Consider the following 25,641-nt stretch of genomic DNA (forward strand, 5'->3'; position numbering starts at 1 on the left):
CTGAGTCTTTTTTGGTTGGAATAAGGGTATTGGATCGATGTTGTTACCAGGGAGATCCGTTTGAAGTCTCTATAAAAATTGTGGATGCGTTGGATGAGGTGCCATCAATGAGAATAACAAGAAGTGGGTTTATTTCGTTTTTGTGTGTTTCAATGGAACAGAAGGAGCGTGCTCTGCGCCTCAAGAAGATGTCGAATTGGAACGTGTCGTGTGTGGAGCTTCGAAGCAGGGCGCCTATCAAGGGTGTTATCCCTGGGATGGCACTAGAAGAATTGGATCAAGCGGTTGGTGCACAACAACTGACCCGCATGGTAGATGGAGTGTCTCTCCCTTCTCACGTGTATTTGGGTTATATGAGATTCCCGGTGAGAGCCTTCATGCCCAAAGCCATGCAGTTTGATACATTTAAATGATTTGGTCATGTGTAAAGTGTATGTAGAGGGGAGGAGTATTATATGCCAGCTGAGCCTAAATGCTGTAATTGTGGTGGTGAACATGCACCCGAATTTCTGAAGGGTCCTGTTAGGGTGAAGGAGACTTGGGTGGCAAGAATAAGGGCTGTCCAGAATGTCTCCTATCCGGAGGCATTGAGAAGAGTGGAAGAAAGGAGTGAAGTTGAAGAAGTAATGGTAGTAGGAGTATAGACACAATATGATATTCCTTGTCAACAGAGGGATCCTGACATGTTGCATGTTAAGAAGGTCGACTTTGTAGCGTTTATTACTTTGGTTATCAACTGCACACTGCAAATGGAGAGGAAATCTGAGAAAAATGGCTGAGCGTCTTTTTGGACTCAGGGATTTTTCTGCTGAGGCATTACAAGGAATCCTGTCGATGAATGCTCCGTCCTTACAGTCACCTGAGCCTTGAGCCTGTGTAGGGATGTGATTTGAATGTGACTGAAGGAGTATTATATGATGGTTGTTTGATTTATTTATTTTGTATTATCTCGGCCGCCCCGTACAGTAGGTGGCGGCAATACACCAACAGATCTAGTCTGCCATAAAACTTTAAAGAAGAAGAAGATGCTACTCGAACCAGCAACCAACTTTTGTTAGGTCTCCACAAGGAAATGTCTGTCAGAGGGGTGACTTTGTTTTTTTCGAAATTGTACAACTCTGAAGTTACTTCGTTAATACTGGACGCTCATATTTTAAATACACTAGCATTAATACCATCGGATATATTTGTGTAATTGAGTTTAGCAGAAGTCAATTTGGCCAACGGGAAACGGATTATTCTTAGAATCTTGCCTTCTCGCGGACTTGCTGCTGTAATTATTCGCTGCTGTACTGTTAGCTACTAGCTAGCGATAACGTTTGATAGTTAGTTATCTAAATCGTTTGTTGAAGTAATTTGGGACAGTTAGTTGTGATAGTAGTAACTTGAGGGAATCTTTCACGACAAGATAACTTCTTTATTGGACGGAATACAACGAAAGTACAACGATATAGGTAACTTTTTCGTGAAGTTCAAGTTGTTTCGAGCGAAAATGAACCCTTTTACCATCAGCTAGCATGTAGAAAATTAGCTAGCTAGTTGACAGAGTGAAATCCGTCGAAATTGGGTATGGTGTTGTAATTTTGTAACGTTAACAAGGAAATAACTTGCTAACGTTACCTACTTTAGATTTGTTTATCCATATAACGTTAGCTAGCTAGCTAATTTAGCATAGCAAGTTAATGATGCGGGATTCAACAGTGAATTTCAGTGTTCTCCATAGAACATGCAAATTGGTCGTCCTTCTATGTTTTTTCCATATTTCGGTCACTTTAATTTTTTACGTGAGGTCGTTAGATATTCGTTTTGCGTTTGCACAAAATCAGCATGCACACACAGCGAAGCACGACCAAACTACATCAAAGGACACAGTACCTGAAGCGTTTGAAACAAACCACTTTTCTGTAGACAACATGACTACAATCACCAAAGACATTGGAAAATGTCCTGACACATCCCCACTGCTTGGTAAGTAACGTTAGCTGATATGGTGCCAAAACGAACAACATACATATTTAATCAACAATGCATAATCAATGTGTATGGCGTAAACTGTAATTTCACGGGTGCATTGTATAGCCATATGATGATTGGTTGGTAGTCTTGCGAAAGTCTCTTATCAGCAAACAATTATAACAGATGTTGGCCATAACTGTCAGGCACAGTCATTCATATGCTCTGATAAGGAATGAGTAAAGAGCTTGGATTACATGTCCCTTTATCGTCTAACCTAATGTCAACAACAAGTTCAAAGTATAGATGAGTGCATAGCCACCAGTCTATTTCTAAGTTATTTTATGACTCCTTACCCTGTAGTGTTTGGTATTTCACTTGTCTATTTCTAAGTTATTTTATGACTCCTTACCCTGTAGTGTTTGGTATTTCACTAAGTCATACAATAGGCCTATCTATAGCCCCACTCATGTATTATTAATGCATAGCATACAGTGGGGGGGAAAAGTATTTAGTCAGCCACCAATTGTGCAAGTTCTCCCACTTAAAAAGATGAGAGGCCTGTAATTTTCATCATAGGTACACGTCAACTATGACAGACAAATTGAGGAAAAAAAATCCAGAAAATCACATTGTAGGATTTTTTATGAATTTATTTGCAAATTATGGTGGAAAATAAGTATTTGGTCACCTACAAACAAGCAAGATTTCTGGCTCTCACAGACCTGTAACTTCTTCTTTAAGAGGCTCCTCTGTCCTCCACTCGTTACCTGTATTAATGACACCTGTTTGAACTTGTTATCAGTATAAAAGACACCTGTCCACAACCTCAAACAGTCACACTCCAAACTCCACTATGGCCAAGACCAAAGAGCTGTCAAAGGACACCAGAAACAAAATTGTAGACCTGCACCAGGCTGGGGAAGACTGAATCTGCAATAGGTAAGCAGCTTGGTTTGAAGAAATCAACTGTGGGAGCAATTATTAGTAAATGGAAGACATACAAGACCACTGATAATCTCCCTCGATCTGGGGCTCCACGCAAGATCTCACCCCGTGGGGTCAAAATGATCACAAGAACGGTGAGCAAAAATCCCAGAACCACACGGGGGGACCTAGTGAATGACCTGCAGAGAGCTGGGACCAAAGTAACAAAGCCTACCATCAGTAACACACTACGCCGCCAGGGACTCAAATCCTGCAGTGCCAGACATTTACATTTACATTTTAGTCATTTAGCAGACGTGTCCCCCTGCTTAAGCCAGTACACGTCCAGGCCCGTCTGAAGTTTGCTAGAGTGCATTTGGATGATCCAGAAGAGGATTGGGAGAATGTCATATGGTCAGATGAAACCAAAAAAGAACTTTTTGGTAAAAACTCAACTCGTCGTGTTTGGAGGACAAAGAATGCTGAGTTGCATCCAAAGAGCACCATACCTACTGTGAAGCATGGGGGTGGAAACATCATGCTTTGGGGCTGTTTTTCTGCAAAGGGACCAGGACGACTGATCCGTGTAAAGGAAAGAATGAATGGGGCCATGTATCGTGAGATTTTGAGTGAAAACCTCCTTCCATCAGCAAGGACATTGAAGATGAAACGTGGCTGGGTCTTTCAGCATGACAATGATCCCAAACACACCGCCCGGGCAACGAAGGAGTGGCTTCGTAAGAAGCATTTCAAGGTCCTGGAGTGGCCTAGCCAGTCTCCAGATCTCAACCCCATAGAAAATCTTTGGAGGGAGTTGAAAGTCCGTGTTGCCCAGCGACAGCCCCAAAACATCACTGCTCTAGAGGAGATCTGCATGGAGGAATGGGCCAAAATACCAGCAACAGTGTGGATTTGTACTTTCTTTTTGATGAAAACCTTGTGAAGACTTACAGAAAACGTTTGACCTGTGTCATTGCCAACAAAGGGTATATAACAAAGTATTGAGAAACTTTTGTTATTGACCAAATACATATTTTCCACCATAATTTGCAAATAAAATCATAAAAAATCCTACAATGTGATTTTCTGGAATTTTTTTCTCAGTTTGTCTGTCATAGTTGACGTGTACCTATGATGAAAATTACAGGCCTCTCTCATCTTTTTAAGTGGGAGAACTTGCACAATTGGTGGCTGACTAAATCCTTTTTTCCCCACTGTAGGTCTACTGCTAGTGCTCTTGAATTCATTGTTTGAGTTTGCTTATTTCCTCACAGGTTTGTTGTTGTTGTTCAGTTGCCTTCTTCCTTAGCTCCGATTTCAAAAACGAGATGTTTATGCAGCTGTGGCCCTAGCGGATCTATCCCTCTGCCACAAAACCCTGACTGCTCCAGAGGTGGGAGTCAGTGGATTACAGTGGTGTGCTCGTTCTGCCCACAGCGGACATGGAGATTGAATTGAAAAGCAATGCAGTCTTGCAGTTTAGGAACGTCAACCTCTAGGTCACATTGCAGAAAACAATACAATAAGTTCACTACGTCATATATGTAGTATAACCTTCTGTTCTTTTTTTGTATGGCTTTTGTAATTTGACCTACTGTTGCTAAGCACTTACCTACTTGTGTAAGTCACTGGCTTTAAAGATGCACTATGCAGAAATCGCTCTGCCATTTCCTGGTTGCTAACATTCTAATAGTTCACCTAATTTCACTTTGTGACAAAACAAGCAAGTATAGTGTAGAGAATCATTGTACCATCTAAACCGCTGTGAAATATATTTTGCATTACCAAAAAGATTGTATTTTCAGCTGTTTGAATCTGGTGCGCAAAACCGGAAGTAAAAGCCGCAAAAACAAAACTTAAGAACAGGAGGCATAGAAATAGCGCACATAGAACACATCTACCGCTTCTTAGACTTGCTTTCAATGAGAGTGACAGATCTATAACACATTTCTTTGTGAATTTGGTCAGGTTGCCCATAAAGTTACATATTGCAGCTTTAATAATAAAACAGTTCAGAAGTCATTGTCAGGAGAAAAAGCAGTTGCTGAAAACAGGAGATTGGGTAACTAGGCAAGATTTCCATTCTATAGTATAGACCTGCCCAGCCTATATTACTCCTACGATTTTAAACATTGTCTGTTTGAGCTACAGACTGCTTAACGGTGGCTGAGCTAGAGCAGACTTTGTGAGACACGGTCGGATCCCAAAAACAACCTTGTCTCACAAACACCGCTCTAGCTCAGCCCCCATGAATCACACAGACTGATGGTCGGTATCAGCGGATGCAGAAGAAATAGACAAATTCAATCTATTATGACCCTTCTATGAAAAGCTGAAACTCTCACGAACTTGCACATGTAACCTATTTTGCTGTGTGGCACTCACAAGCCACACGAGTCGAAGGTAAGAGGTTCTTCTGCATAGAAGATCATAGGAAATCTCAGGACTTAGTGTCTATAAAACTATAATATAATTACATAGTTGCTGTCACAAACTCCAAACTCCACACAGTTGTCACTGACTAGTTGGATATTCATTTCCCACTGAGCAAACAATTTATGTACTTACAGTATTCTTATAAATTCATATTTTATCAGGGTTTTGTTGGTGGACCTTATTTGTCTTTTGACATTTGTCAATAAAACTCATGCAAATTGTTTTGTGTTCTACTTGTAGCCCTGGTTGTCCTGAAAATAAAATGGTAAAACACTTCAATGTGAGGCTAAGCAAGCAGATTAATGAAAGTTGTGTTCACTTGCTATTTCCATTGGCTCTACCAAATCATCACTTATCAGGGCTGTTTAGATATGGAGCCCTGACAAAAATGTATGACCTCTCTTCTCTCGTTCTCGTCCAGTTGGCCCACTGCGAATTGAGTTCTCCAACCCAGTCAGCCTGGACGTGGTAAGGAAGGAAAACCCCAATCTTAAGAATGGGGGGCGCTTCAAGCCCAAAGACTGCGTGGCCCTCCAGAAGGTGGCCATCATCATCCCTTTCCGCAACCGCGACGAGCACCTCAAGTTTTGGCTCTACTACCTCCACCCAATCCTTCAGCGCCAGCAGCTGGACTATGGCGTCTATGTCATCAACCAGGTGGGTCCCTCCCGGCCGGCCCCTGTCTGCTCCATGTCTGCATACAGCAGGGTGGAGTAGTGGGAAATGCAGGTTGAAAGGTTTTAACCAGTGTGCAAGTTTCAGTGCAGGGAGTGCCGTTTTAATTAGGCTGTCTTAATGCAAGAAACAAACAAAGGTGGTCTGTATATTTCAAATATAGGCTAGCTAGAGTTTACTGGTACCGTAAACCACAAGTACAGGTACTTTCGCCATATTTTATTTGGGTTTTACGCTTTTAAGCAGAATGGGTTAGGCTGTGTAAAAACAAAATGGCATCAAGCCATTACAGGCTGTAATGGCAGCTGCCAAGTGACTTGGCTAGTTGAGACATGTGCTGGTAGATTTGTTTGCTTATTGAGTAGGCAAACTCTTCTGGGAAAGCAAACTTCAGTCAGATTCAACTTTGTGTAGCTTGTCAGAGATAAGCTTTTTAGGCCCTTTTTTCTCCCAGTCTGTCAGAAAGGTTTGAAATGTCTCTCATTTTCGATAAAGTAATTTCTTGATTTATAGTCAAGAGAAAGAGTAGGCTAGCATCCAAATAACTGACGCCTCCCTTTTTAAGAACTCCTACAATTTGCAGTAGTCCGTTGTGTTCCCGTATATGGGAAGAAATCAGATCTTGCGACATAGTGCCAGCATTTGTCTCTGCGTCTGTTCTTTGTCCATCAGCAATTTCCTTTATTTATTCATGGTGTTTGCACAACCAAGAGACTATCGGGCTCTCTATCGTCAAACTAGCACTGAACACATGGACGTGACACAGAAATAGCCCCGTCTGAAAGCCACACTATGTCCATCTCTGTCACTTTTTAAAGACCTGAGAGAATAGCCCCGTCTGGAAGGCTATCTTTTATCCTCACACATTCCTGTCTCTTTTCATCAAGATCCTTTATTGGAATAAAGGAACACTCTTTCTTTGACGTACACAAAGGTATAGAGTTGGTTACAGATAACTAAAGGAAGAATTCAACAAGGGTTGTACTTAAACTTTAATGCAAAACAGTTGGGGAACCTGGCCTGGACACAACATTTATGGTCTTTTCCAGATCTAAAAATAGTCAGTAGGCCTAATTTTGACCTTTTTATTGTAATCATATAGGCCTAGTTTATAGTTTAGTAGGGCTGAGAATTGCCAGGGACCTCAAGATACGGTATTATCATGATACTTAGGCGCTGATACGATATGTATTGCGATTCTCACGATTCTATACGTATTGCGATTTGGTACTGTGATTCGATGTTCCAAACAAATTGCTCACCAAATGTCTGCTGCAGAGGGACAAGCGCGAGCCATGATAACTTGTTTTGATCAGTCATGGTAATGAAAGCACTGAAAACAAATTGGCTCCCTATTTGAGAACAAGCTATTAGGGAAAAATAGTGGCGTTTTGGTGCAAGTACAGCCGACTAGCACAAAAATAATATTCTGATATGTAACTATCGATACAAAATATAAACTTTTATCATTGTTTAGTGCATGTAGTTAAGTGCTCAGGTGATATCAAGTCTGTTCTTTTTTGTTTTTTTATTCATCACAACTTATGCATTTTGACCAAAGCACAGTTCTACACTGGTTTGACAGGCTCTTGGTGCAACATAGTGAATATCATGTTGCTTCTAATCAGTTTTGATCAAAGACTGACAAGTTGACCATAGACTAGTGGTCATGATAAGCGCTTAGTGCCACAACAAGTTGACTACTCAGTTTTGACTACTATCCTAGCTGCAAACTGGCTTGGTTTGTTGGTTGTTATCACTGGCAATCATTAGCCTGAGTGGTGCTACCTATAGGGACCTATAAAATCAATGTCATTTTTTGCGTGATTCATTTAAAAATTTTTATTCTGTTTTCTCCTTTTTTAGATTTTCAAGGTAAAATGTATATAGTTTTGTTTTTATAGAAAACTAAATTGGATGTTCTAAGTCCATAACAATGCTTAAACCACAGCAGGAGACTACTTTTGAGGTCTGGGAAAAATCTAAAAAATGTAGTTACCCAAAAAGTAATATTTTCTCCCCGCTCTGCTGACAAGTATATTTCTCCTCTCATAAAGGAGTAATAAAGGCCTAGTGTACTAATTTGAGTTTATCAGGGGGTTCAGCACCTCTACTTCCTATGCCTCATTAGAAACATGAGACCACAGATGGGCAGAAACTTGTTTTGCGCGTGCTCTCATTTAAAGTGTTCCAAGTAATTAGACTGTATTCTCACAGGTATGGGGATTTCCTGACTCTGTGAATACTAGAGTTGGCCTCAAGGGTATTTTGAAATCAATCTGGCAAAAGGACAAACTCTAATATGAATGCCACTACACATCCCAGAATTGACTATATGAAAATGTATTAAGTTATTGGGAAATCTAATCCCATTACATGCAAATGCTGACCTGAACGTAGGATAACGATATCCATCCTTCTCAATATCCTTCAAGTCATCAACACTGTCTAGGATAAAGCAAAGTAACATTTGAACATTTATTGACAAGCCAAAGTTAATACTGGCATACAGGACCATATTGTAGATTAAACCTATTCCTGTTTGTTAAAAAAAAAAACGTATCAGTTAGGTATAGTTTAATGATCCATTTAATGACATGATTCTTTGCAGATGGAGGTACTATTGGCTCTTGGGAGGCCAGTACTGTTTTTCAGCTTGAAGGCGTAATTGACTCTTCGTTCACGTCTCATGCCAGGACATGAGTCTGTTGCCTCCCACCCTCTAACAGGTCAAATGTGGGTCAACCAGCATGTTGAAGTGTAGAGTGAACGCCACACCTAGAACGTCATACGCAGCAAATACATGGTTCTATTTGAACATATAATACTTTTTTATCGTATACTCTACTCCAGTCTCCAACACAAGTAGCAAATTAGTTCAAGACGTCAGCCTTGACATGGTGGTGTCCACTGCAAAGAAAAGTAGCTTTAATGGCTGCTGTTATACTAATGGGCCAATCTGACTTTTTCCATAGTCGAGTGGCCTATCTATTGCTAAAGGGCTCTTCAATGCAGTCAAACACAATTATTGGGTCTTTTTTGGAATTCTACTCAATCTTTCTGTTTCTCTCTTCTGTTTCTCCTTTCCTATCCTTTCCTCTCATTTGATTTCTTCCTCCTTTCTCTGCCCCTTTGCTCAAACCGCCACCCTTTTGCATGTCAGACGTATCTGGCCAATGGCTGTGGTCGCTGGAAGAGGAGAAAATGGTCCCCTGCTTGCTCTGGCCAATTGCGTGACTCCATGGGCTGAGGGGTTCTACTGGTAATATGGGCTTCTTTTCTCTCTATCTGTCTCTCGCTCCCTCATTGACTGAGAGAAATCTATTTTGGTCACATGCACTTTTTTCAAAATCTTCTTCACTTGCTTCTTTCTGTCTTTGCAAATGATCCACACACCCTTTCTGCAGATGATGCTGTCATGCACTGGAGGAGAGAGGGATGCATCACTTGGTGGAGAAAAAAACCACACTCCCATAAACAAACACACTCATAGACCTCCTTAGCGTATGTTTATATCAGACCGTAGCGGATGTCAAGAAGTTTATTTTAATCAGGTGTCATATGTCTGTCTCTCTTATCACCACAATGTGTAACATAACATGTGACCGACAACAAAGTGCTTCAGCAGAGAACACTACTTACTGAACATTGATTCAATTGTCGGGACTCCTATCCAGGTTTTCCTGCTCTGTTTAAGTGAATTGTTTAAAAACACTAGCCACACTTTCATTTGAGGACATCAGTCCTTGTTTCAATTGCATGTTATTAGGGGGTTTCATCTGCCCCAATTTGAATATTTTAGCCAAATTTGGTTCTATGGGTATTCAAGCTAACCTTTTCAGGAGGACCATCAGATAAAGCCAGTGATATACGAGACGTGTCCACTGAAAGGCACTTCACCCACATTGAAGGCACACTGACAGAACACGATGCACCCGTTCAGACCCCAGTCCTACCTACCTACAGGTTATGGAACATTTGCTCTTTTAGTATTTAAATTTCTCCGGTAGGTTTCCTTAAGGAGAAAGCCTCCACTTCAACGTTAAAGATAATAAAACAAAAACACTATAGTAAATACTACCGTATTCACTGTAGTGTTTTTACGGACAGTAAAGTATTTATACCATAGTATACTATAGGATTTGTTCATGTGGGCAACAAGTAGTAAATGACATACCAGACTGATAAGAGCCCCGAATCTATTGACTGAGCAGAGGATAAAGGCTGTACAGAGTACAATATGATATGCTGCCATTCAATCCCCCGATTTAAGGATATTCTGCCCCCTATTCTTTAATGAAGATAGGCCCATGATTATAAGACGAGGACAGCTAAAGCGCGATGCTGAGGAAAAAGTACTGTACTGCTTGAAGAGTTTCGAAATGGGAAATGGCATAGGTTGTCCCCCAGAGAGATGACCTATCCATGTTCTTGAGCAATCCTCTTACAGCTACATCGAGTCACATTAGAGCTGGGGCCCGCAGAGCTTTGATGACACTGCATCAGCATCACAGAACATGAATTTCAATTCAAGTTTGTAAGTACCCACATTCTCCTGATTAAGAGTAAACGCATGTTTTCCAGCAAACAACAAGATGCCTACACAACGTCATCAAAGACAAACGTTTAAGTCCTGTATTGTATGCACCAATATTTTTCAATTGTCCAAACCTTCCAGCTAAACAAGTCTGGTACGTTTTCTCTGTAAACGTCAGTGTATGATGTTTGTAGTGTCTAGTGCTCAGTCTCTGACACGTTTGCATTGTCAATCACATTATAATAGATGGCCCTCTGGATGCTTCAGTTTAGCCTTAGTTCTGGTGTGCGCTTTAGTCCCATTAGACATGGGTGGCCAACCAACCAATGACGACCAGAGTTGCCTACCCCTGTCTAGACACTCAAAAATAAGTATTTATTTCTACACGATTCACCTTCCAATTCTAACCCCATATTCCCTCCATTCGCACGCTCTAGGACGGTGATGAGGTCTTTAACCGCGCCAAGCTCCTCAACGTTGGCTACTCGGAGGCCCTAAAGGAGTACGACTACGGCTGCTTTGTGTTCAGCGACGTGGACCTAATCCCCATGGACGACCGCAACACCTACAAGTGCTTCAGCCAGCCCAGGCACCTGTCTGTCTCCATGGACAAGTTTAGCTTCAGGTAAGCCAACACTCCCACGGATAGCCCTGGAATTGTCTTTGTCTCTCTCCATTTCACTGCCCAGACATAGTACAGACACACACACACACACAACCACACTGTAGTGTCCACATAAAAGCTTAAAAGTTCTGTCCGTGTCACTCACTTGAACCCATTAACTGCTGAATTACCACTGTGCTTACAGAGCTAACAGCTGACTTTGCTTGATGCTGCTTATTGAAAATGGACTTTGTCGTGTTTTGTTGTTCAGGTTCCGGTTCTGCCTGTCTTTACCTCCGTAGCTGTGTAGAGACTTTTGCAGCAAGCAGTGCAAACCAAGCCGTTCACTGGGCTTTAGTGATGGAGTCAGTACTGCCACATTCCCCAATGGGGTGGGGATGAAATTATGAACGATGCCAACAGCACAGGTGAAAGTTGTTACTAAGGATTTCCTTCTTCCTTATTGTTCACGTGACTGATCAAAACCAGGTTCTGTAAAACCGTAGGCTACATATAAAGTGTCACTTGCCAAAGGAATGCTGTATTATTTAATTTCTTATTATTAAATGAACAAAGGCTTGTTTCTCCGTACATCTTATCAGTAAGACAAGCAAGCATTTTTATTGCTAATGCAGAAGGCGGTGTTGGAAAGATTTGGAAAGAACTTGGCATATCATTTGATTTAGGCCCCAAGTTGAGCTACACTAGTAGTAAACTGTCCCTCATTGGGACCTTATTTGCCTTGAGTCATGTGTTTTGAATAGCCTGCCTCTATACTTACGATGTGCTCACTGGCTTCAATGGTCTGCTGTCAGAATGGCTTAAATATTAATCAGTTTAACCTTAGGTGGCAATGCTGAGTGTCACACAGTGTTGGACTGTTTGCTGCTCTGTTTTCTGACTATGGGGGAGGAAGTGGGGTCCAGTGACCTGTAGAGCAAACTCCAGTTGGTTTAGCTGTTGCTCTGCACATGTAACACAGTTACATGTCAGACAGGGAGGGGCTCTGTGATGCTAGTGACTGTATTTTTATCTGTGTGTTTGATAAAAGGATTTGGGAGCTTCTCTTCTGTTGTGATACACAGCTCTGGGCCTACACAGCTGTAGGCCTTATGCTTGGCTAGGCGCTGATCTACAGTCAGTTTGGCGCCGTTGCCTGCTTCTGATGTAAGATTTAGATTGGTAAGGTAAGCTGATCCCAGATGTGACGTCATAGTGCTGAGTGCCACCTGTGTACAGGTCACAGTACAGGTCACAGCTTGTAACTAGGCTTTTATGGGCATCCCTATGCAGCTCACTAAGCATCTGGATGCAATATCCAGCAGGATTTTGGCAGGGAAATCCGGCTGAAGGAGAGATGCCAAGCTCCCCTAGTTGGATAATTTGTTCGGTGACTAAGTCCCACAATGGATTCATGTTTTTTTTAAAGATTTGTTTGTTGTTGTTGATTTTCTTAAATGTGCTGACCTTTCCAATGTTAGCCATGGGATTTAAAGAATGGCAGTATAGCCAAGGCTAATTCGGTGTCCAAAATCAACAGGAAAGTGAGGCAAGGCTAAACCAGGGTTCATCAGTCTCTTGGCGCCATGTGGCCATACAGTACACAGTGTACAGAGAGCCAGCATGTAACTTACAGAAGGCAGTGACACAAACAGAGGAAGAGGGTTTTTCTGCAGCACCTCATCTGCAGATAATTCCTGTTTCCTGGAACATAAGCCACTGACTGCGGTTTCTGTTAGGGCCCAAGTCATTGAACCTCTTAAGGATCGGACCCTTTTTTTCAATTTTCGCCTAAAATGACATACCTAAATCTAACTACCTGTAGCTCAGGACCTGAAGCAAGGATATGCATATTGATACCATTTGAAAGGAAACACTTTGAAGTTTGTGGAAATGTGAAATTAATGTAGGAGAATATAACACATTAGATATTGTAAAAGATAATACAAACCAAAAAACATGCGTTTACTAAAAAACAATTGTTCCATCATCTTTGAAATGCAAGAGAAAGGCCAAAAAAAAAGTTTCAGATTGATCCGGTGAAGCATTGCAATACTGGACTATTTTGTATCAAGTCTGCCCAAATGTACAAAATATAAGTTTACACACTCCCAGGAATGTCATACATGATGGATCATTAGCTTATACACTAACTTTCACACATCTAGATGGCCGGGCGGGGTGGGTGTGGAGCAAGAGACAGCATGGGTTCAAACTGTAGAACCCAGTTCCTACATCCTAAAAATGGATTTAACAAACAAAACTATGCTACATTTTATCTCTGGGACCCTTAGGATGACAAATCAGAGCAAGATTACTGAGTGCATTGTTTACCATCAGAGGTGAATGTATCAAACATTTTTGTTGTTGTGCACTCTCCTCAAACAATAGCATGGTATTTTTTCACTGTAATAGATACTGTACATTGGACAGTGCAGTTAGATTAACAAGAATTTAAGATTTCTGCCCATATAAGACATGTCTATGTCCTGGAAAGTTTGCTGTTACTTACAACAGTCATGCTAATCACATTAGCGCACGTTAGCTCAACCGTCCCGTATACGGGACACCGATCCCGTAGAGCGGGGTTCTTCAATTCCGGTCCTGGAGGGCCGAAACACTTCTGTTTTTTATTTCTACCTGGTAGTTAATTGCACTCACCTGGTGTCCCAGGTCTGAATTAGCCCCTGATTAGAAGGAGAGGATGAAAAACAGAGGTGTTTCGGCCCTCCAGGACCGGAATTGAAGAACCCTGCCGTAGAGGTTAACATTTTTTTGAGAGGTGTTTAAACTAGGGTTGGGCAGTATCCAGATTTTCATATCGTCATACCGTCCTTCTCTCACCCCGGGATTTACTGTATTACCGGCTTAGTACACAAGGGGGCGCCAAAAAGCCCATTGGGCGTCTATTACCAGAATGCTAACCAAATTAGCACAAGTAATAGCGGAGGCGAGTGCAAATGGAAATAAACTAATTGTAAAGACAGGCAATCCAGCTCATAAAGTTATACAAGTGAATGTGAACGAGAGACATTGTGCAAATGAAACACGTTTTGACGGGTGCTTGTCAGAAGGAAGAACAGTACTGGCTCTCCAGCAGCATGTCTACACGCTGTGTCTGTCTGGAGTCGCTAGGGCAACGGGCCTGCCTGCTCTGCTCGGGGAGGAGCAGACAAGCCGAGAACGGAGAGGAGAAAAAAACACAAGGAAATCAAAATGGCAGTGACAGCTGTACAAATAACTAATCCAAAGGGCTTTGCCTTCTAAAACACGCAGACAGCTAACACAATATGATGCCCCGTCACCTTATTAATTCAACCACTTACTTAGATAGCAATTTAAACTTAGGGGTCGTGTTAACACAGATTTCTGAGTTTTTCACGCAGGAAAAAAAGATTAAACGCAGATCTAAAATGCTTCTTATTGTAATTTCTGCTCACCATCAGACATTTTGTGCTTCAGTTGCACTTCTAAACTCAAATGAGAATTCACAAACGGCATTCTATCAGCAGACATCGCTCTGACTGATGTGTAGCTACTTTCTCATCGGTACCTTTCTCGGTACGGTAAGCCCATTTTTCTCTGGTAAAATGCAAGATTAACTTTAAGCAAAATGTTAAGAAATGTAGCTAGGCTGCATTCTTTCTATGATAGACTTAAACATTAGAAATATGATGGCCATGCATCGTTTTTTCAAAAAAGACCTTGCTTTTTCATTAAAAGCTAATTTACTTGTGTGGCTGCCAGCCAAATAGTGTTGCACTTCTGTTGTCATCTGATGAAAATGAAGCTATTATCTGCAGAATGTATTGCTCTAATGTATTTTCTGGGAAGGAAAAACTATAGTTCCACGTCCCTGATCACTCTATTGAAGCAAAAAAAACACTGACTTTCAATATAAAACGCGACCCCTGTCAATACACAGCTGGACTCACCTGCTCCCACTTTCTCTTGTTGTACTATTTACAAACAAACACGTGACTGGCTCAACTGTTCTGGGGAACTACGTAAGCTTCATAATGTAAAATAATGTGACAGGTGAAATGAAGAACGCAATCTGCTTTGTCTCCTAACGCATTGCACAAGTTGACTGCAGGTGTTTACTCAAATAGCTACAAATATAAATATGTAAACATTTCAAAGATTGTTTTGACGTTATTGAAAAACCATCCTGTGGCTATTTCCAAATACTGCAGTATACGGTGTATACGGTATACCGCCCAAGCCTAGTTTAAACTCTAATAAACAAATTCAAGGTTCTCCATTTATTTCTCTCTCTCTCTCGCTCTCTCTTGCTCTCAGATTGCCGTACAAACAGTACTTTGGAGGCGTGTCGTCAATGAGCAAGGAGCAGTTCCTCAAGATCAACGGCTTCCCCAACAACTACTGGGGCTGGGGAGGGGAGGACGACGACATTTTCAACAGGTCAGAGTCCGCACGGCCACTCTCAGACAAATGTGACCCGTTTCAGGAAGCTAGGTGTATGTCCCATGTCACTACTTCACAGGAGAGGCATTGGAACGTATTTTTTATATTTGGATCAAAATGCGTTTTTTGGCAGAAATACCTTCTGGAACATGTGAACTTAATAACAAACTTGTATTCCATCGGTAAATAAAAATACAATTGTTAAATTACGAGCCTAGTTGGTTTAGCCACGGTAAAAGACAGGAACCTTTCTGCTAGCCATGATTGGCTGAGATAATGGATGGGCTGGACATGCCAGGAGATGAGTTTGGATTGGTCTGCCATGTAGCATGCCTCTGTTTATAACGTGAGAAGCTCAGTATGTGTTGATAATCCTTTGCACCGTAGCTGTTTTGAAAGATATAACGTTAGCCATCGAGAACTACAAAAGTTTTGCTCTCTTTTCTCAACAACATTGTTGCCCTGAATTTAGCAGGCACTATCGACAGATCAGTTGGAAAAAGTTATGATGGGCTACTTTCTGCACAGTGTGAACCGAGTGACTTGATACAATGCTGGCCAAACAAGATGTAGATACAAACAAAACTGAGTTAAATGGTTCCAGTCAGCCGTGAAGCATTCATCCATGTATATGGGTAAGAGTCTAGCTACGTTTTCAGATATTATATGTTTCTAATTTTGTCAAAGTCATTTTCATTGCAAGTTAAAGCATACTGTTAGCTAGCGAACGTTAGCTTGCTGGCTCGCTAGCTAACGTTACGTGTATGATCTGTGTAGTAATATTATTAGAATCAGAAATCCATTTGCATTGCTAGTTATAGCCTGATGTTAGCAAGCTAGCTAACATTGAACCTAGCTGGTTAGCTTAGCTATCTGCAGATTCCTACTACAGCTATGACAATCAGTTTGTATTGGTGGTAGTAGTATGAGTTGGGATTATGCTGGTTCATGCCACTACATGTCTAAACAAAAGACTTCACTTCGGCAGATGATTATATGACCCATCAAGTTAGCCAGGTGTGTCTGGGGGTGATTATAGCATTTATTTCACATGACCCATCCACTTAGCTAGATGTGGCCGGGGGGTGGTTATAGCATTTATTTCACATGACCCATCCACTTAGCTAGATGTGGCCGGTGGTGGTTATAGCATTTCTTTCACATGACCCATCAATTTAGACAAGTGTGTCTGGGTAATAATTAGAACATATTTTTATCTGGACACTTTCTGTTTTTTATATTGCTACTATGCAAATATGCAAGTAACCATTTCACTGTACCGTTTACACCTTCTCTATCCCGTGCATGTGACAAATAAACGTATATTTTATTTGATATAGTGTTTGTTTACCAGAGACGGTGATGTAAAGAACGACATGACCTGCACCAAAGTCAGATTAGGATATAGGTCGACTAGTTAAAGTATTTTTACCTGGAGTTTTCCTTATTGTAGGCTACTACTTTTACCACTTTTAGTCTTGAAATATTTGGTTGTTTACAAATCTTTGGTTGTTTACTGCACTACTCACTATGTTTAGCACATGGCCTCACATGTGAATCCTTAAAGAGATGGGTGGGGCTAAGGCTTAAGAGGGTGTGAACGATGCTGAATGGGTGTAGACAAAGAAGAGCTCTCCAGTAGGTGTACCAAAACATTCACGGGCCATTTTCTCAAAAGTGGGTTTACAAGTTTATCAACTTCCAAAGCAGAATTACTTTCCCATTGTTCCTCAACTGCAGTGTATGATATACCATTTTCTAGCTCTGAGTCGCTACTTTTAGCCAATGTAAAAAACACAATTTCAAATTTTACTACATAGGAACGAATCCAGGTGGTGGGTCACAAATGTCTGTGGCTCATAGGAGCAATGTTGAAACCCTATTACATGGTTACATGGGCCTCGTTCTTGTCATTCATCAGTGTGGGTTATTGTGTTTGTATTCCAACTTTTTGCATTGTTCCAACTTGCCCCAAAGGGTGCCCTTGTATACCACTACCACAATTTGCTCTTGAAGGAAATGATGTACCAGTGAGTAAGTAGCCTGTTAAGGTCCATTTTAGCCGAGGCGCTTTCACAAGCAGATGGGACACCCAAACAAACTTCTAATTTGTGAGGAGGAGTATGTGTCCTGTCTCTGAGACAGTCCCTGAACACCCCCTCCAGCTATCTCCATTGATCCTGCCTGTCTCTCCAGTTTCTGAATGATGCTAACAGCACAGGTGAAAGTTGTTACTAAGGATTTTCTTCATATTTTTCATGTGACTGATCAAAACCAGGTTCTGTAAAACAGCAGGCTACATATTAAGTGTCACTTGCCAAATTAATCCAGTATTATTTAGTTTCTACCTATTAAATGCACAAAGGCTTGTTTCTCCGTACCTCTATCAGTAAGACAAGCAAGCATTTAAATCGCTAATGCTGTTGTAAAGATTGGAAAGATTGGAAAGAGTTTGGCATGACATTTGAATGTACCTTAAACCTTATTTGCCTTGATTCATGTGTTTTGAATAGCCTGCCTCTAGACTTACAACATGCTCACATAAGCATCACTGGCTTCAAAGGTCTGCTGTCAGAATGGCTTAAATGCTAATCAGTTTAGTCTTACGTGGCAATACTGTGAGTGTCATACAGTTTTGGACAGTTTTTCTAATAATGGAGGAGGAAGTGGTGTGCAGTGACCTGTAGAGCAAACTGTTTTTTTCATACAGGAACTCTATGATTTGACTATTAGATGTTTAATGTTCCTTTAGAAAAAATATGTTAAAAATAAATAGTTTCACAATAGGAAAACGAGTTCAGTTCATAACAGGCCTTAAAATAATCAAATGAAATAAATAATGTCAAAGCAACAAAATAACTAGGGCTTTACAGTGATGAAAACGAGGGACATGTCAAAATGCTGAATTTTGGCACTTAAGCGTGTTATAAAAAATATATATAAAAAGTATTTAAAATATCAAAGGGACGGTTTTGGATTCAATTCTCTCTACAGAACATATACTGTGCCTTGTTAACTTCTGCATTTGAGGCACGTGTAACCCTATAGCTACACTATAGATCAGCCAAACTGAACACTGTCTCCAGAACTTAATTATAGATGAACTCCACACATACTGATAAATGCCCAACAGCACAAGGTGTTAAGATGTTTTTTTTTTTTTTGTCTCTGCTGCTTTTTGAGCTCTTTGGAGGGGTTGCTTGATAAGTCACCGTATCCATTTTGATAGGGATACTGTAAACAATGGCAGACAGGAGGTTTCCAGAGATACTCAGTTATTCACAGCGGTCTGGAAGCTTTTATCGGCTGTGTCCCTGAACCTTGCTACACAAACAAGCAAGGCCAGACTATCTCCAGTGTAGTTACACCAGAGATCAAATCAAATGTTATTTGCCACATGCGCCGAATACAACAGGTGTAGACATTACAGTGAAATGCTTACTTACAAGCCCTTAACCAACAATGCTGTTTTTTAAAAGAAAAATGTAAAAGAAAAGTGTTAATTAAGAAACATTTTAAAATAAAAGCAAATAGCTAAAGAGCAGCAGTAAAATAAAATAGCAGTAGGGAGGCTATATACAGGGGGGTACCGGTACAGAGTCAATGTGCGGGGGCAGCGGCTAGTCAAGGTAATTGAGGTCATATGTACATGTGGGTAGAGTTAAAGTGACTATGCATAAATAGTAAAATGTAAAATTGTCGGGTGTCTGTAGAATATCCTTCGCTTCCGACTCGTTGAAGAAAAAATCTTCGTCCAATACGAGGTGAGTAATCGCTGTCCTGATATCCAGAAACTCTTTTTGGTCATAAGAGACGGTGGCAGAAACATTATGTACAGAATAAATTACAAATAACGCAAAAAAACACACATTTACATTTACGTCATTTAGCAGACGCTCTTATCCAGAGCGACTTACAAATAGGTGCATTCACCTTATAGCCAGTGGGATCACCACTTTACAATTATTTATTTTTGTATTTTTTTTTTTAGATCTTTTTTGTTCCTTTTGTTTTTTATTTGTGTTTAATTTTTAATCTTTTTTTCAATTTTTTTTTTGTTGGGGTAAGGGGGGGGTAGAAGGATTACTTTATCCTATCCCAGGTATTCCTTAAAGAGGTGGGGTTTCAAATGTCTCCGGAAGGTGGTGAGTGACTACGCTGTCCTGGCGTCGTGAGGGAGCTTGTTCCACCATTGGGGTGCCAGAGCAGCAAACAGTTTTGACTGGGCTGAGCGGGAACTATGCTTCCGCAGAGGTAGGGGAGCCAGCAGGCCAGAGGTGGATGAACGCAATGCTCTCGTTTGGGTGTAGGGACTGATCAGAGCCTGAAGGTACGGAGGTGCCGTTCCCCTCACAGCTCCGTAGGCAAGCACCATGGTCTTGTAGCAGATGCGAGCTTCAACTGGAAGCCAGTGGAGTGTGCGGAGGAGCGGGGTGACGTGAGAGAACTTGGGAAGGTTGAACACCAGACGGGCTGCGGCATTCTGGATGAGTTGTAGGGGTTTAATGGCACAGGCAGGGAGCCCAGCCAACAGCGAGTTGCAGTAATCCAGACGGGAGATGACAAGTGCCTGGATTAGGACCTGTGCTGCTTCCTGTGTAAGGCAGGGTCGTACTCTCCGAATGTTGTAGAGCATGAACCTACAGGATCGGGTCACCGCCTTGATGTTAGCGGAGAACGACAGGGTGTTGTCCAGGGTCACGCCAAGGCTCTTCGCACTCTGGGAGGAGGACACAACGGAGTTGTCAACCGTGATGGCGAGATCATGGAACAGGCAGTCCTTCCCGGGAGGAAGAGCAGCTCCGTCTTGCCAAGGTTCAGCTTGAGGTGGTGATCCGTCATCCATACTGATATGTCTGCCAGACATGCAGAGATGTGATTCGCCACCTGGTTATCAGAAGGGGGAAAGGAGAAGATTAGTTGTGTGTCGTCAGCGTAGCAATGATAGGAGAGGCCATGTGAGGATATGACAGAGCCAAGTGACTTGGTGTATAGGGAGAATAGGAGAAGGCCTAGAACTGAGCCCTGGGGGACACCAGTGGTGAGAGCACGTGGTGCGGAGACAGCTTCTCGCCACGCCACTTGGTAGGAGCGACCGGTCAGGTAGGACGCAATCCAAGAGTGAGCCGCGCCGGACATGCCCAGCTCGGAGAGGGTGGAGAGGAGGATCTGATGGTTCACAGTATCAAAGGCAGCAGACAGGTCTAGAAGGACAAGAGCAGAGGAGAGAGAGTTAGCTTTAGCAGTGCGGAGAGCCTCCGTGACACAGAGAAGAGCAGTCTCAGTTGAATGACCAGTCTTGAAACCTGACTGGTTTGGATCAAGAAGGTCATTCTGAGAGAGATAGCAAGAGAGTTGGCTAAAGACGGCACGCTCAATAGTTTTGGAGAGAAAAGAAAGAAGGGATACTGGTCTGTAGTTGTTGACATCAGAGGGATCGAGTGTTGGTTTTTTGAGAAGGGGTGCAACTCTCGCTCTCTTGAAGACGGAAGGGACATAGCCAGCGGTCAAGGATGAGTTGATCAGCGAGGTGAGGTAAGGGAGAAGGTCACCAGAGATGGTCTGGAGAAGAGAGGAGGGGATAGGGTCAAGCGGGCAGGTTGTTGGGCGGCCTGCCGTCACAAGTCGCAAGATTTTATCTGGAGAGAGAGGGGAGAAAGAATTCAAAGCATAGGGTAGGGCAGTGTGAGCAGGACCAGCAGTGTCATTTGACTTAACAAACGAGGATCGGATGTCGTCAACCTTCTTTTCAAAATGGTTGACGAAGTCATTCACAGAGAGGGGGGGGGGGGAGGATTCAGCAGGGAGGAGAATGTGGCAAAGAGCTTCCTAGGGTTAGAGGCAGATGCTTGGAATTTAGAGTGGTAGAAAGTGGCCTTAGCAGCAGAAACAGATGAAGAAAATGTAGAGAGGAGGGAGTGAAAAGATGCCAGGTCCGCAGGGAGTCTACTTTTCTTCCATTTCCGCTCAGCTGCCCGGAGCTCTGTTCTGTGAGCTCGCAATGAGTCATCAAGCCACGGAGCTGGAGGGGAGGACCGAGCCGGCCGGGTTAGAGGGCTGTAAAACGGCAGCCATCTTCTCCGGCGCCATACTGGATATAATGATGAGATGCCAATGTTTTTTCTCAAAGTTGCCAGGATGTCCGTGCATCGCACTTATCAGTGCACTCATATCAACCTAAGCATTACAAAACTTCTATTAGATCAAATAAGCCTCACGTATCAAAATAGCAATTCATTTTTATCATTTAATATTATTTGACACTCTCATGGGCCCCCCATACAAAACTCCTCACTTGCTTAATAATGAATGATCTGTTTAACGTGGACAGATTTTGGGCAGATTAAACCCTCTCGCTTAGCCTCTTCCTCTCTGGTTACACCTATTGAGTTAGGCAATAGTGCACAATTTGCATCTCTTCCACAGAGGTAACTGAATGAAACCAAATAACCTGTTTTACTCCCTTTCACATCTATCCTACTTTTTATTTGACCTTTTTTTAGGTTTATTTCACTAGTGTAAGAAAAACGGGAAGATTTTCTCCCTGGTGTAAAAGCTGTTGTAACTACTTCCCACAGCGTTTTAGTTAGACAGGTGCTCTGACTCATGCTGCTGTGTTTTAACAGGCTGAGCTCCAAGGGGATGACCATCTCACGGCCCAGCGGAGCCGTGGGGAATTGCAGGATGATCCGCCACAACCGGGACGGTGGGAACGAAGACAACCCACAGAGGTGAGGTTCCCCCTTGTGAACACGACTCCTGCACATTGCTCTCAGGGGCTGTATTTCCATCTATAATGTTACCCACTCTGTCTTTGTTCACTCCCTTTCACATGAATCTAGCCAAATTGGATTTAATAGGAGTAAGCAGTAGGTCCACCTAGGGATGTAACTATTCAACGATACGCATCGGTCCCCGATTTTCAAACGTTTAAGATACAAGCGCATCGGTCCGCGGACCCCAATCCGATCCAAATGTAGCATGCATCGGTCAAAAAAATCAATTCAAACGTTACGGTTCACTAAAACGTTTAGCTCATATTATGCCTACGTTCTTTTTACCTTCAGAAAATACCTCATCTTTTGTGACAACTGATGAGTCCTCTGTGTCGAACTGCATGTTACTGTGTTGACAGTCATTGATCTACAAGTCATTTCGCATGCAGGACAACCCCAGGCAATATCAATAGCCTACATTTGTATCGGTTTGGGGTTCACTTGTATCTTAAACATTTGAATCGGGGACCGATGCGTATCGGTGAATCGTTACATCCCTACTAGTCTCCCTTATGGCTCAGCTCAGGTGCCTACGTAGTACGTACACCATAGACATATTTCATTTACACACACACACACACACACACACACACACACACACACACACACACACACAAGTCTGCTCAGACAGATCCAGCTCAGAGAGGCTCAGCTCATGAGCTCCATCAGCAGTTGATTTTAATTTAGAATGGAAAATGAATGTGTTTATGCAACAAATGTTAGGGCATCGTATCGATTCATTCTCTAGTCAAACCGAATCGTTTCAAACTAAAACTTATCGTACCTGTATCATATCGAAGCCCATGTATCTAGATAAGTATTGAATCATCTTGAAAGTGAAAGATGCACATCGGTAGGTCCACCTAGTTTCAGTTATCCAGCGCTATCGGATCTGTAAAGGAGAGCCGAAGGGAGGGAACAAAGGGTGTGCACAGCTGAACACTCCCCAGGCTCTCCTTGCCCTCGTCACACAAGGATCCAGTCACTCACTTTTGTTTCCCTTGACGTCATTTCTCACTAACATTGGCTGACTTGGTCAGCTCGGCCATTCTTCTCTGTACCGAAGCAAACTTAACACTGCAATAGATGCCTGGGCAAACATTGATGTGCAATAGAAGCCTGGGCAAACATTGATGTGCAATAGATGCCTCAACATCCATAACAATAAGTGTGGTCATGATCACGCTAGGCCTCACTGAAAAGCCAATTAATTCATCAGGGCTATTGATTATCTATTGATCAGCGGCGGCAGTTAGTGAGACTATATAGCTTATTACTTTTCAGTAGCACTTTGATTAGTTTGATTGTCGTGGTTAGGTTTTTTGAGGAGCGTTTAATTAAGTAGTGTTTAACAAGCAAAGATTTATGTGAAATCCAGAGGAGATGTTTGCTATAGGCTACACCTTTACCAAATAAAAAAATAGGAATGGTTCTTAAACCACGTCATTGAATTGTGGTTGAACTGTGGTCTTTCGTTACAGGTTTGACCGCATCGCCCACACCAGGGAGACCATGAACAAAGACGGCATAAAAACCCTGTCGTACAAAGTGGTCAAAGTGGAGAAGGATCAATTATACACCAAAATTACGGTGGACGTGGGGAAAAAATGACTCAGAAAACCAATAAAAACATGAACAGCCTTGACAACCAATTTGCCACTGTGGTGGATGCAGTAACCAAATGTGCCTTGACACTAAATAATGATATGCCTTGGACTCTTTGGACTGTAACCAAATGTGCCTTGACACTATAAATAATGATATTCCTTGGACCACAGAGAATGACTGATCTAATCAGCAAACAAACATGTTCCACAATATTCCCTTTATTTTCGGCCTTTGCACATCCGATGGTGAATTGAACTGGGATTCCAGCGTTTCCATCATAGGATCCTGAAATCGTTGACACCAGGAATGAGAGTTGACATTCAGAACATTGACAAACTGTTGGGCTGCTGAGACAAAGTCCTTTGTGAGCCATTTTGTCTTGAGGGGAGGTTGTGAAATGTTTAATTGATTGTCCGTTGCATCGGGGACTCTAAAATAATTAATTTTGTCATATGCATCTCTTCACAATACTGTGGATGTTGTCGTTTGGGTTCATGTTGGGATCATTTTAGTTTCCTGTCACTTTTGGGGCATTTCTTGCTAGTCCTTTTTGATGCCTCTGCTGAGCAGGGTTTCAACCCATCCAATGCCAAGAGGTCAGGCCAAATATGGAACTCTACAATTCTGAGGTCAATAACAAAGCTTATCACTTAGTTGTTAGGTTTTGTTAAAAGACAACCAATCTTAAAGGATTTTTGTACTTTGATGTTCCATCAAAAGATTTTGAACTTAACAGAAAGGGCCTAGAATTACAAAAACAAGTTGTTGAAAAGGCCAAATCCCATGATATTTACATTCTAATTCTCACTGCTAAGGGTCCTTAAAGGAAAATTCCACCTAAAAACAATCTTTTGATATAGTCCTAAAATGTTTTGCATGTCAGCAATCAAGTTTTCAAGATCTATAACTTTCAAAATACAGAAATACAGCCGGTATGATGCATTTTGCATCATATCATTTTGGGGGGGGGGGAGTTTTCCTTTAAGAGTATTTTGAACAATGTGAAAAGCTTTCTTGAAAGTGTGTCTGCTGAAGCTCCCGTCCCTGTGAAGACCATCCTTCAAGGTAGCCTGTAAGGAGGCCTCTCCCTAGTGGGAAAAAGAGGCACCTGAATGTATTTGCCTGGTGGTGTTGTGAGTGTGTGCCCTGAGGTAAAATGCTACCGCGCTGTTGTCTATCACGAGTGACTGGTGTTGATTTTAATTGGCCTCAATGATGTAGTAACCAAACCACAGGAGGTTGGTGGCACCTTTAATGGGGGAGGACGGGCTCGTTGTAATTGCTGGAGCGGAATGGGTGGAATGGTATCAAACACGTGGTTTCCATTTGTTTGATGCCATTTGCTCCGTTTCGGTCATTTTTATGAGCTGACCTCCCCTCAGCAGCCTCCTGTCACCACGTCTTCCTAACAGGTCATTAGAGTTCCTCATATATATACAGTGAAAACTACTCAAGATTGTGCGCTATGACGCATGGCGTTGCACATGTACAGTTAGTAACTCAATCTTATTGAGGAAAAAAGCCATTGAGATTTCTGACTGGAGACTAGATATTACAGAATGAGTGTGCTGTCCGTACTCAGGCTTACATGTATGCCATTCTCTTCTGACTCAGTCCTTGGAGAATCTGTAAAATGACAGCCATTTCTGCCTTACCCAAATAAACTTGAAAATATCAATTAATTGGAAAACTTTAGA

General features: G+C 42.0%; 1 protein-coding gene across 1 annotated transcript; it reads left to right on the forward strand.

The window, feature by feature from the left end:
• Positions 1–1,041: 1,041 nt before the first annotated feature.
• LOC121533988 (beta-1,4-galactosyltransferase 1) lies at positions 1,042–25,626 on the forward strand. The gene is made up of 6 exons (XM_041840395.1): positions 1,042–1,968; positions 5,738–5,973; positions 10,966–11,153; positions 15,435–15,557; positions 22,187–22,291; positions 23,818–25,626. The coding sequence occupies exons 1-6, from the start codon at positions 1,683–1,685 to the stop codon at positions 23,945–23,947; spliced, it is 1,068 nt and encodes a 355-aa protein (XP_041696329.1). The 5' UTR covers positions 1,042–1,682; the 3' UTR covers positions 23,948–25,626.
• Positions 25,627–25,641: the final 15 nt, after the last annotated feature.

Source organism: Coregonus clupeaformis, chromosome 2 (assembly GCF_020615455.1).
Source record: "Coregonus clupeaformis isolate EN_2021a chromosome 2, ASM2061545v1, whole genome shotgun sequence".
Lineage (NCBI taxonomy): Eukaryota > Metazoa > Chordata > Actinopteri > Salmoniformes > Salmonidae > Coregonus > Coregonus clupeaformis.

Coding starts and splice junctions, on each gene's coding strand:
- LOC121533988 (XM_041840395.1), top strand. CDS start 1,683: ATGATGCGGGATTCAACAGTGAATTTCAGTGTTCTCCATAGAACATGC. Junction 11,154..15,434: donor ATGGACAAGTTTAGCTTCAG/GTAAGCCAACAC, acceptor TCTTGCTCTCAG/ATTGCCGTACAAACAGTACT. Junction 15,558..22,186: donor GACGACGACATTTTCAACAG/GTCAGAGTCCGC, acceptor GTGTTTTAACAG/GCTGAGCTCCAAGGGGATGA.